This window comes from Linepithema humile, chromosome 1, assembly GCF_040581485.1.
Source record: "Linepithema humile isolate Giens D197 chromosome 1, Lhum_UNIL_v1.0, whole genome shotgun sequence".
Taxonomy (NCBI): Eukaryota; Metazoa; Arthropoda; class Insecta; order Hymenoptera; family Formicidae; genus Linepithema; species Linepithema humile.
This window is the reverse complement of record NC_090128.1, coordinates 29288424-29301998: the sequence shown is the minus strand read 5'-3', so window position 1 is coordinate 29301998 and position 13575 is coordinate 29288424. Positions and strand designations below refer to the sequence as shown.

Sequence of the window (13575 nt, the reverse complement as noted above, 5' to 3'; positions counted from 1 at the left end):
TAAACGGCGATCGCTGCGGTAATTAGAGACACCAACTCGACGATACGTATACAGTGAATGCTCACTTTATCTCATGATAATTAAAACCAACGGGCGACATACAGCGGGAGCAAATGGTCACCCGTTAGAGGTGCGGCCCACGCGCGCTGGACGAGACGTGCAGACTCGTTGTATGGTCAGGTGGGTATATAAGGAGTTAAGGACCAGGCGCGCGCGAGAGGGACGGAATAAGGAGGTGAGTGGAAGAAGAAGAAGAAGCAGGAGCTGGCTGTGCAGGAGTATCTGATGGGCCGATTGCATCATTAGCGAGCGTACGTGCTCGCTAGGGAAGCCGGCCGGGCAGAGCTAGCCGGCCGATCGGCGAGCACCAATTAAATCTGATAGCGGTGACTTTTCGACATTCGACGGAAATGATGTAGAACTTCGATTCCGCGCGGAATCAACAGAAATCGAAGGATCCGCGGGGTGTCGATCCTCCGTGCCTCGGTAATGAGCCACGTAGGCGAATGCTCGTCGATAGGCAGCTGTTGGTGGTCTTTAATGCGTGTTATTACACGCGGCGGGTGTATTTGCGACGGGATTAACGTAAACATTAACTTAATCCTTCTACTGAAAATGCAAAATACCGATACCAAACCTTTCGTACAAAGTCAATTTGAACAAATGATGATAAAAATAGTAAAATGCAAATATCTCGATAAAACGATCATAGCAACAATGGTAAACAAGATGGTTTCCCGCTATCAAAAATACCCGATGGGATCACAATGGAACAGCATTCCGCGGTTTCGTCGAGTTTTTGCGCGCTGAAAGGAAAGGAGAGAGACGGCGAGGGAAACCACACGACGACGACAAAGAAGAAGAAGAAGAGACGGAGGAAGGGAGGCTCGCGAAATGTTTCCGTTCGTGTCACCCGGTGGCAAGCCTGCGTACACGGCGGGGTCTTATCGGACCTACGGATCGGCCGCACTTCGTATATCCGCGGCGATTTAAAAAGGAAACGACGTCTTATCGCGCCGCGTGATCGATAAGGCATTATTCCGGAATGGAGGCTGCAGGTTTGCTCTTCACGGCTCGGCGCGTAAGAAATGGAGCGCCGTGCCCGACGAGATATTAAGCGTCACTCATACTGAATGACCAAGCTATCAAGAGGTGGTCGTAAGTACGTATGTGTCGCGGTGATCTAACATCTCTATGTTATATCGTGCCAGGCGCTGATAAACGGCGCATTCCGGCGTAAGGGATTGAGCGGATTTAAAAGACGAGTATGTGAGCTTTAACCACTTCGGCTTATACACGCGATAATAGTTTATGTTTCAATACGAAAGATTTAAATAAATATCTTGCTTCATAAAGTCTTAATAGCTGCGGAAAAAATTAAACAATCAAAAGATTGAAGATTTTTTAAAATTATTCTCCAGAAATATAAGAGAAATGCGGATGAATCGAATTTACAGGCGATGAAAATCGTTTTTAAATATTTTATAACATTTTCGAGAATCGATTTGATTCATCAACGCTTATTTTATTTTTTAATAAATTAAGTGCGAATAAATAAGATTAATTTCTAAAGTTATCGAATATTTAAAAGCAATTTGTCTGCCAATTCGATTTATTCACACATTTACCTTATTTAATATGTAATTATTACATTTAAAATATATTAGATTTAATCAAAGTATTTATCGCTAAAATAAAGAAAAGATTGCAGAGCAATCTGTGCATGTGTTAATAAAAACGAAGCTATAGAATGCGTTAAAAAAATAAGAGTTCTATTTTTTTAAGTTCGGCAGTAAAACTCCATACTCATGAATTTTCAGTTATCGAATAATGCTTTGACACAAACTGAAGATAAAACATAAATTTCTGTGATATGTGCTGCAGAAGATGGGCATAGAGATAGGCACCGTTTCTTATCAATGTAATTCAAATGTAAATCAAATTCATGTAAATTGTGTTTGTCTCGATTCGATATTTTAGTATTCCAACAATAGGTTCTAAATTTTTTTTGCCAATAGAGACGTGAAATTGAAGGAAATTCTGTGTTTCCTTCACAGTAAAATATCTAAAAAAATATTTTATGGAAAACTAATCTCTTTAAACGGAACAAGATAAACGGCAGAATTTATGTACGATAAGGATTTGCTTTAGAATTCGTTTTATCTGTTCCTTTTTTTTATTATTCCTTCTTAAATTTCTACGGCTTTTATTTTCATCACTCTCTTCTGTTACTCTCTTCTGAATAGCTTTAATAAATAGCCGAGCACCTTATTTTGAAGCCACAAGCCAGAAGAAATTACGTCTTATGCGGGATCGGGATGGCTCCCGAGAAATCGCGGTACTCGCATTTACGTCGTTTTTAAGACGCGGAAGGAATCTAACGAGCCGCTCCAGCCTCGATTCTTCAAGTCCGTCCGGCTTTGGCTGTAAAACCGCGCTCTTTATTTTTCAACGCTATCCGCGGACGTGCATCTATATCTGCTTATGCAGATCCGCGGCCGCGATATCGCGCACACGTGGGCGGACTGCGAGTCTCTCGCCCTGGGAGATCGGCTTATCCGAACGGAAACCCGAGAACCGCGAGCGACGTATATACACGTCGAGGATTGCTTCTGGCGACCGGCGAAAAATGCCGAACGAGGGCCTCCGGGAAATGCGGCGAAATAATTATTTCTGGTTGCGATCGTAATAGTTCACGTGAACCGAGCAGCGAGTGCCGCGGTATAAATTTCATTTATTAATGATTAAACTTTCCACGACTTCACACTAAATATTGGATATGAAAAAAAACAAAAGAAATGGTGACATAGATAACACTGCAAAATAGGCAATCAAAAGATATTAAACTTCTTTAAAAGACAAAGAATATTTGTCTCCTAATTTTCCATTTGACTAACTTCACATATCTTAAAACTTACTAAAGTAATAATTAAAGAGCTAATTAAGACGACACTCGGCAAAAACAGTACGTGAAATCCACGTTATTGCCACGTGGATCAGTATCGTGGATATTTGAGTGAATAATAAACGTTGTTTTATTATTGATATAATAAAGCATTTCGATATAGTGAAAAAAGAACGTTGCATCCATATAAATAATTCGTGGATAAATCTACATCCGCGTAGTCCGCGTAAATTACGTGGATTCGACATGGATGTGACGTAACTGTTTTGGTCGGGCAGTCGCTTAATTAAAAATATTAATCAGTTAGGAAAAAAATAGCGCGATCCGTTTCGACAACAAGTTGTTTTTCTCTACAATACATTCAGTCATTCGTTCAAGCGAAGATAAAATGTCACTGGCGGCCTAGAAGAAAGTGGACAATAAAGTACCAGCGACTTATCTATGCAAAACACAGATTGTGTTGGCATAAATTTCTTTCCTAAAAATGCAGATGTCTCCGAGGTAACAGTACTTTGCAGAAACGGTCGTCCAATATCTCATAGCTGCTGCATGCGTATGCGCTGCGTAGTATGCAGCGTTTCCCGATGCGATCTACGTGTAGTTAGCGACACGAACGACGCCAATTCTGCTCATTCACACGAATACTAATGCGCGCTAAGAACGTTTCTTCTGCGAGTCGTTTTACATTTACGTGCCGTACAATATTACGCCGCGTTACGCCATCGTAATATTCGTGCGAGACGTATTGTGTACTTATCGTTACCACCGTAAACGGGCAAAGCATTTTACGTGAAATGCGAGACGGCCGTATAGCTGTATGCAAAACCGACGCGCCGGTCTAATCGACTTACAATTAGCTTTGGTTTCTGTAAAAATAAAATTCACGGATGTTTCGCGGAAAAATAATCTCATATAACATAATAATAAAGTGTCACTTAAGTGCATTGAGATATTGTACAAAAATGTCAGACCACAGCCTAAAATTCCACGTAAAAAGCACTAAATTTAATTAACAAGAAAAAATCTTTGAAAAATAAAATAAAATATGAAAGATGTATAAATCTCATTATCAGAGCTGTAGAATTGGATGAAAAATTCAAGCAAGCAATTTGCGAATTTTTTTCATGATAACAAACGCATCGCACAGATAGAAATTAACGCTTAAAATTATGCCTGCCAACTTCCGTTTACCGATCATTATTCACGCGTAATGCGTATATATTATCTGGCCGGGGTATGCGTGTTACATTGTCATTGTTGGGTATTGTAGGCAGGTGGAGGCGCAGCCGAGAATGCTCTCGCGAGAGGAACTGCCGTCCCGGTAGCGAAAAGAGGGAAAAAAAGGGGTACTCCGGCGTTTCACGAAGCGAAACTTTGGTAAAAGCAGCAATGATTAAAACGCACGAATTCTATTGTCGAACGCGTCCGCAACAATGGACGAGGAAAATGTCCGTCCATTATTGCAAACAGCCGGATATATTGCGGCGTGAAGAGTGCAAAACGGTCTTGAAAATGGTCTACAATTTGCCAAGTAATGAAAGGATGATCGCCGAGAAAATATCTTACGTGCTGTTACGTTTTATTGTCAGCAATTACGCGCAACTGGAAAGATTTATGTGGACAATAATTCGTGAAATAACTTTCGAATTTACTTAGAATATTTGGCAAGATATATTTTCCTATAATTTCAGTAATATTTCTTAGATGAGTAATCGCACAAAGACAGTTTAAAAATTTAATATTGGAAACAATAATTAGTGCAATGTTGTATACAATGCTCTAATAATTTTTGAACTTGAGTGCCTCAAAAATATAAAATATATTGTCATTTTAAAAGCTAAAATAAAATATGACAAATTCGGAAACACATCTGCTAAGCGACACCAGCAATGACTCGCCTACGTGGCATTCGCAATCCTTCCTTTTTGCCGACCTTCTCGCTTGCTTAAATAAAGACGGTAGTTCATTTTGGCATGTGTCTCGATTAAGATTGTGCCGCTAATTGTGTCCCGGCCGCATCAGCAGCCTGCGTGGCAGCAGTTATTTCGGTACGTCCAGATGAACGGTACGACACTATTTATCTGACTATCCTGTGTTACAGTAGTTTCGAACTCAAAGTTGTCAATAAAAGATAAACTCTGGATTGCATTGTAATTTCGAGTCTTTCTCTCTCAGTCTGACTTAAGATTTATAAATTTTTCATAAATTGTTAATCCTAAACCAAGTGTTCCATGTGGCAAATTCTAATTTTATAAATTTTTTATAAATTCTAGAATATTTTTTGCTTAATCACCTTGATGCTTATTTCTACAAATATTTGATTATATTACTAATTTTTACGGAATTTCTGATTATAAAAAAGGCGCGCGTGTAGCGCGCGCATGTATGTCCCAGTTTTTATTAAAAAATACTCAGGTAAACAATTTTTCTTAACGTAGATCAGCGCTCGGAATTAGTTGCACATTTCGGGCCGATTTCCGAGACGACGCCTTCTGTTCCCCCACTACCGCCCGGCCGCTGGCGGCCGAGCCGCCGATAGCTCTGGCGCAGAAGCGTTTTATATAAGAAATAGGCTGGGTTGTTGAGGTACCTCTTAGAAAATAGTAATATTTTCTTTGTTACATAAATAATGTTTATTTTCATTAATAATTAAATATATATATATTATGTATTAATAAAAATAAACATTATTTAGGTAGTGAAGAAAATGTTACGATTTCCTGAAAGATGCCTAAACAATCCAGCCTATTTTTAATATAAAACGCTCCTGAGCCAGAGCTATCGGCGGCTCGGCCGCCAGCGGCCGGGCGGTAGTGGGGAAACAGTAGGCGTCGTCTCGGAAATCGGCCCGAAATGTGCAACTAATTCCGAGCGCTGACGTAGATAAATATATCCCCCCCCCCGCTATTTCTCAATCTAAAAAATCTATAAACCGCCTTATTTGTCGTCTGATAAGCGAGATTACATTGCATCGCAATGTGTTTGAATGCGACGAGTGGAGCGACTTTGCGAGGCACGCATGTGAGAAGCTGCGCTGGAGACACGATTCCAGTCTTCGATGGAAAATACGACCTTATTAAGGTGCTCTATCGTAGAGTATCGCGTAGAGTCGCGCTTTAAGCAAGACAGCTACGTTGATTATACCGTTTAAGTTAGAATAAGGCTGCCTTTGCCTTCGGAAGGATTCGCTGCGCATAAGCACATAACTTTTCTCTTTTTCTTTTTTGCGCCGACTACTTGATTTACCTAACGGCGCCGTTTAATATTCGCATGCCCATTCAATTCTACCTCGAGACATGTGCATTAAATTAGTGCGTTGGATTTGATTGCGTAAGTATTATTAACGAAACTTAATAACATCGAAAGTTACTAACAAGCTAGCAATCCGGAGTTTAGAGTTGTCGAGAAGTTCTCAGGGAATCTCGTAGTTGCAATAAATGTGTTGTAATATTAGTAGTTTCGAATAGAAAGAATACAGCGAATAATCGCCAAAAAAACATCTAAATACACATTTCTTTCTGTTGCGTATGAAAATCTCTCGAAATAATTTATATCCGCGGTAAATCGTAAATTCGAATGTACACACAACTTTTTATTATGTTTCTTTATGTTTAAAAAAAATATTTTTATAATTAATAATGACTAATCATTAGTTTGCTAATGCAAATTAGCATGATAATTAAAATCTGTTTATTAAATTTAGAGTAACTCTAAGTTTGTGAAATTTGAGTAATTGAATTGAGTGATACAATAAATGATTTAATTATTAAAAAAAAATTTCATTTTTATCAGTAGTAAAAAAATAATCATTACTTATTACACTTATAAATCAGTAGTTGGTAACACAATTATTTAAAATAAATTATTAGTGATAATATATATCTTTTTTGATTCTTTGAGTGTGTAAAAATGTATGCGTCGAACGTAGATATGCAATTCTTCGACGCTATGTAATTTATTCCGGGTCACTGCCATTTGACACCCGCCTTCTTTTCTGGTGCAACAATACGGTTGAGATGATTTTGCAAATATCGCAGAATTGTTCGACCGACCGATACCTCTCGGAAGTCTCGAGTTCTTTGACGCAGGCGACGCTGGCACGACTTAAAATTTATAATTCGCGTCTCGGCCGCCCGCCTACGTTATTTACGCATGAGCAGTCCCCTTTTGCGCAACTAAGGATAAGAGAGTAGAAAAATAGTGATAGTGGAAGATATATTTAGCTTCTTGAACAAGATTATAAGGTTATTAACGGAAGGTTCCAATTAGTAGCTATATTAATATCGCTGCTAAATCTATTTAAAAGAAAAGAAAGAGCGTAAATACTAAAATGTGATGAAATTTAATTAAATCCAACAAACACAACTAAGATTATAATAATTGATTAATGCTTTTTCACGAGCTTCGACTTCCTGATTAGCATTCAATACGATGCATCTTGTACTTTACGGTCTCGCTCTGACAGCTCGCGTTCGATTTGCATATTTCTAAACTTTCGCTGACTGCGATCGCGAAACTATCTTGGCGATTCCGCCGCCGTTTAATCATGAACATCCGCGACGCAACCTTTACGAGCCATTATCGATAGTCCTATGCACATCGAATTAATTTCCCGGTCAGCGTGGAAAAACACACATACCCGGCCTCAGTTTATCTCGCAATATCGCGATATCGAAATCGCGAATATGTAATGCTGTTTCTCGTTGTTAATATCACTCATTGAAATGTACACGATAAGACTTGCTTTAAAACCTCTCGGAAACAAATTATATTGATAGAAAAAGAGCAAAAAAAATTGAGGAATTAAAAAAAGATATATTACCACTAAAACTTTATCTTATATATATAAATAATTATATTACTAGGAAAAAAATAATATTTTTAAAATAATTCAAATCTTGAAAAACATTATCAAATATTATTAAATAAGAATATCTTTCAAACTAAAACTCTTTGCACAGTTAAAACATTGAATGTTTTTTTGCGTGTTACCTTAAAATATCACACGAGATAAAATCCGTGCGTAAGTGCAGTATGTGCAAATGCAATGTTTGAAGTGGCCAAGTTTCCGCGACTGATAGCAATAATCTGGCAGGTGCATCAACGTCGTTTGTGCCGCCGGTTAAGGCGGTCCACGTTAAACGAAGCGTATCATTCGCGGACGAGAGAAAGAAGTAGGTGGCGTCCCACCGCAGGAAGTTAATTAACATCACGGACAGGCCTCTCGAGCCTCAGGTGAAGCGAACTAGATCTAAATAAACCAGAAACTCGTGAACGGCGCGCCGTATCTCGCGGTGTATCTGTCTACGTGTCTGAAGGCACTTATGACGTATGCTTAAACGAACGCTCATTGCTTACGAATAGTCGATCTTCCAGTCAATCCTCATTACTGGTAAAATTCATCATTCCTTTACGTCGTCCTTGCTGCGAGAAAATAACATTCGAATCTTCGCACTGTGCAAATAATTCCACGCGAAAATTCCGCTGCGAGTGTACGTTAATCAAAACAAAGTTTTTTGGAATTCACCCGAATTAAGAATTATGTATTCTACACGGAATGTCGAAGAAAAGAGACGATATGAAAAATTAAATATTTCTTAATATAAATATTTCTTAATAGTTTTTTTGTTTCAAGTAGCTTGAAAATAATAAATTACAGAAAGAATTATAAATGTTACTGCTGAGAAAATCATGACACGCAAATCGGTCATTTTAGCGCTGACCTCGATTGTCTGCACGATGACGAAAGCGCGTCTCGAGTGCGCGAGATATTGACGATGATTGCGATTTATGGGATTTCTCGCAGCAAACGGCGATTCGGTGGATCGATCTCAATAGTTCTCGCGGAATTTGCTGGCCGATCGTAAAGGTGCCGCCACAACGAAGCGTATCTGGATTTTACGCGTGGCTTTTACAGGATCATTCTCTCCCGTTCGCCTCGTTCTTCGGGGACATTAAATTCTGACATCATATCGAAGTTTTCTCGGCTCGCCACGGCATCTCGTCGCCGCTCTTACCTGTTTGTAAACGTCTTCATAACGCTTTAATACGACCAGACTATTACGCCGTGTTACGCTCGAGTTATCTTGCACGATGAGCTTTGCTTTTGGTGCTCCTCATCGTTTCTGTCTGTTGAATCTAATTTACACGGTAGTGTCGCTTTTTGCCTCGCCTTTGCGGCCAGTTCGAAGCTAAAGTTGTTCGACACTTCGTTTAATCGCCCGCATCTGTCTAAGCCGTGCATATTCAATTCGATCGGAATCGCTTATTTTTCATGTTAAAAATAAATGTGTTAAAAAGTAATTTGTGGAATCAGTAGAGCGCGATGTCAATTATTGTTAGGTTCTTGTATTCAGTACTATTTTATAAATCTTGTAAATAAATATAATTATAATAAACAAATATCAATAGCAGTTTCTTTTGAAATTTTACATTTTCTTTAATAATCCGAGAGAAAATGTTCGACACGAGAAAGATGAGCGCGAAACTGTACACTTTCGCAAATGTGACTGTAAAATAAAATTAGCCTAAGTCGATTACGCGAACCGTGTTTGCGCAATGAAAAAAGCACCCATAAATCACAGACAATGTTCTGAACTCATGGCTCTTGTCATGTCGGATAAGTACAGCGTACTTAGAGTGCTTGGGATAAATATCTTGAGTTTGCAGTTAGAGCAAGACGAAGAGCCGCGCATTACTTTTGATGCTCGCATCTTGGAACGTAGGTAAGCATAAGGTTGCCTTTATACTGTACACACGCAAAGCCTTTCTTAGAACCTCCAATAATATCGAGATCTTTATGTATATTGAGCATGTGTATACGGTTCAAAGTTAATTTTTACTATCATTTTAAATAATTTAAATTAATAATTGTATAATATGATTGATTAAGATAATTATGAAAATATAATCAGATATTCGATTGTTTTATTAAAGCAGCGCTCGGAATTAGTTGCACATTTCGGGCCGATTTCCGAGACGACGCCTACTGTTTCCCCACTACCGCCCGGCCGCTGGCGGCCGAGCCGCCGATAGCTCTGGCTCAGGAGCGTTTTATATTAAAAATAGGCTGGATTGTTTAGGCATCTTTCAGGAAATCGTAACATTTTCTTCACTACCTAAATAATGTTTATTTTTATTAATACATAATATATATATATTTAATTATTAATGAAAATAAACATTATTTATGTAACAAAGAAAATATTACTATTTTCTAAGAGGTACCTCAACAACCCAGCCTATTTCTTATATAAAACGCTTCTGCGCCAGAGCTATCGGCGGCTCGGCCGCCAGCGGCCGGGCGGTAGTGGGGGAACAGAAGGCGTCGTCTCGGAAATCGGCCCGAAATGTGCAACTAATTCCGAGCGCTGTATTAAAGTATTGGATGGCACTTTTTTAAATTGATAACTTAATTATTTTATGAGAATTTATTAATTTATTATATATTTAGTTAACTTGCGCCCGTATTTTCGTTTTGACTATTAATACAACTCTAAAAACAGGGTACCTTCTTAATTTACGGCAAAATTTGCGGCTAAACAAATGCACAAGTTGTGCAAACATAATATAATTTTCACTTAAAAGTCGGAATTAGACGTGTCCGTAATTGTTATTTGTGGCTTGATGGCCAACGAGAAACGTGAACGATTATTTTAATTTCAATAAGTTTTCACGCAACTTTTTATTTTAATAACAGTGTAAATTAGACACTGAGAGAAAAGAATAATTGCAGTAACCGTAATTTATAATGTTTTTTGGCGCCTACCATATATTTTTGTAGGTAGTCTAACTATATGGTTGGTTATATGATTGGCAGTACTATACTTAGGGTTATTATTCCCAACATTATAGTAACAATTCCTATAAAAGTGAGTGTTCTAACTATAATTATAGTCTCAGATATCACACATTTTTTTCTCAGTAAACGTATGATTAATTCTCAAAATAAAATCTTTCTAAAATATTTTTAAAGAATGCGCAGTCTATCTTCTAATTATAATCAATAAAAATTACACGCAGAAATATTGTATTATTATTCATAAATATAAATAAATTATTTTCTTTCCAACTCTCTTTCAGACGAGAAAAATAAGCTTCCTACAATTGTATGTTTTCCCGATCCTCATTACAATGTGCGATGAAACTTGGCAGGTTTACTTTGTATCACGACAAAAGAGCGTCGAGTCCCGATAATAGAATATACATGGAGTACTTACCTTTGCAGCCAACCGCCGACAAACCGTAGTGGTCCACCTCACAGTGGTCGCATCGAAAGCCGATGACACCCGATGCGCACCTGCATACACCGCTTACAGGATCGCAGAGTCCGTTGATGGCACCCACGTCGCAGTCGCATTCTTGACAACCTGCGGTCACGTTCCCGTATCCCTCGATACAGGAGGAACAGTCACGACCGGTGAACAAAGATCCGCAGGGACACTGACCGGTCGTCGGTTCGCATTGGATTGCATTGCTACCGAGAGGAGAGCAGTTGCATGCTGAAATGTAAACAAAAATTCAAATTAGATTTATAATAATTAATATTCAAATTTGTTATTAGAGAAACAAAAAAGATTATAATATTTTCTAGTGAACTTAACATCTAAATTTTATCTTTTATATTAAAGAGCCAATGATTATTAACAACAAAATACTAAAGTCTACAGATTCTTGAATTTTCATAACATGTGATTCACATTGTAATACATATATGCACCGTTGTAAAGTATAAAACATGTATGTATAATTCCTTGTGTACTCACGCGTGCAATTCTGTTCCAGAGGATTTCCAAAATGCGCTTCTTTGCATCTTTCACACTTCCAACCTTCGGTATTGCCGCGACATTCAAGACAGCGACCCGTTTCCTGATCGCAGGCACCGCCGTTGCAAGAACATCGCTGGCACGTGCCACCAAGTGTCAGAGGATTGCCGTAGAAGCCTATATCACAACTTTTGACCAAGAGAAATTGAAATTAAAGCTTTTCGATTCATTAACATCTTACTAATAATTGTTAATTAAATTACATTTATCTATTTACATTTATTATTTATTACTATATTTATTTACTATATTTTGAAAAACTACAACTAGTTTAAAAAAAAAATTGTTATAATCAGTACTGTGTTATTTTTTAAAATTATGTCTTTTTTTTTAAGATTTAAGATTCGAGTAATTTAATTAAAGCAAATTAAAAGCGAATTAATGTTCAATGCAGTAGCTGTGTTTCAAAACTTTAAAAATCTTTATTCAGCATATATCTTCTCTTTACCTTTCGCAATGATCTCCTGTGTATCCTTCGGGACATTGCGTACACACATATCCGCTGCTAATATCAATAGGATCATCAAGCTGACAACTCGGACTGAAGTTATTGGAGTCGACTGAAAGTGGACAAGCGCATTTTTTACAATCTTCACTGGTGCCTCTCGTTGCAATACCATAATATCCCGTATTGCAGCGATCGCACTTTGGGCCGACTGTGTGATGTTCGCAAGTCTAGAAATTATACAAACAATACACCACAAAATTAGAACATTAAGCATTAAAAATGTTTGGTAAATTGACAGCAACATTTAATCAAATATAGTCAATCTGCCACCTTTACTGTAATATTTGTTGCGCTCTCTATTGGTACAATGCAAGTATTAACAGGTAAGTAAAGATTTTTTAGAATGTTGAGTCGATAAAATAGTTTGAGATCCTTATAATCTGCAATCGCATACTAAGTATTCTGCTATATCGGCTGAAGATAACTTTAGAAAGATAATAAGATTTATTTTCTTTCAAAATTTATGTCCGTGCTAAAGCCAAGTTATACATTAGAACAGATTTTTATCATAAAAAATTTTACTTATAATACTTTCTGTTTTAATATAAATTAATCTATTTAAAATACTAGAAAATAATTTACACTTATTGTAACCATTTTCTCATAAAGCTATTACCTACATTGATTAATATTTTATTTATAATATTTATAATATTTATAATATTTCAATATTTTAATTGTGGATAACAAAATAATCAAGTAAATATTTCTTTCACATATTATGTAATATTTTTGTTTTAATTTTAAAAATTATGATAAATTGATCATACCTTACATTCACCCATCACGAGATCGCAGGAGCCCGCATGGCCGTTACAATCGCATTTCACGCATATATGATGATCCTGATGATTGGAACCGTTAGCGGCTATCTTCACGTATCCCCAAGCGCATTTTTCGCAGGATGTTCCCGTATATCCCTCGGGACACTCGCACAATTCGACTAGATTGTCCGTTTCGCCATTCGATGATAATTCGCTCACCGTCAATATGGCAGATTGAAGACTAGAAATAAATAAAACTTACTTTATTTCATAAAATTAAAATTTTTTTTCAAACTGTATGTTAGAAAAAAATTTACGTACCTTCCTTCGATTTGCTCCGAATGATATCGCGCTCTTATCAGCAGGTACTTGAGATCAGCAAGAACGCGCATCATTTGCGACCTCGTCACAGGATCACCGCGAAACTCTGTCCTTCTCAATCTAACCGCGATGTCTCGAATTTCGCTCCTTATGTGATACCAGCCGTGTTCTCGTAGAGGCACCACGATTTCAGCTTCTTGGCCATTGTACTGTTCTTCGCCATACGCTATGCGCATTCCATTGTTACCCTTA

The 13575-nt window shown here is 37.7% G+C and overlaps 1 protein-coding gene across 2 annotated transcripts in view; it reads right to left on the bottom strand.

The window, feature by feature from the left end:
• The window catches only part of wb (wing blister), a 201028-nt gene that overhangs the window by 123546 nt on the left and 63907 nt on the right, over nt 1–13575 (bottom strand). For both annotated transcript variants that reach the window (XM_067347603.1, XM_067347605.1), the window contains 5 exons: nt 13324–13571; nt 13009–13243; nt 12179–12405; nt 11671–11858; nt 11125–11406 (listed from right to left, as the gene is read on the bottom strand). In XM_067347603.1, coding sequence (XP_067203704.1) covers nt 11125–11406; nt 11671–11858; nt 12179–12405; nt 13009–13243; nt 13324–13571 — 1180 coding nt within the window. The remainder of the gene's footprint in view (nt 1–11124; nt 11407–11670; nt 11859–12178; nt 12406–13008; nt 13244–13323; nt 13572–13575) is intronic.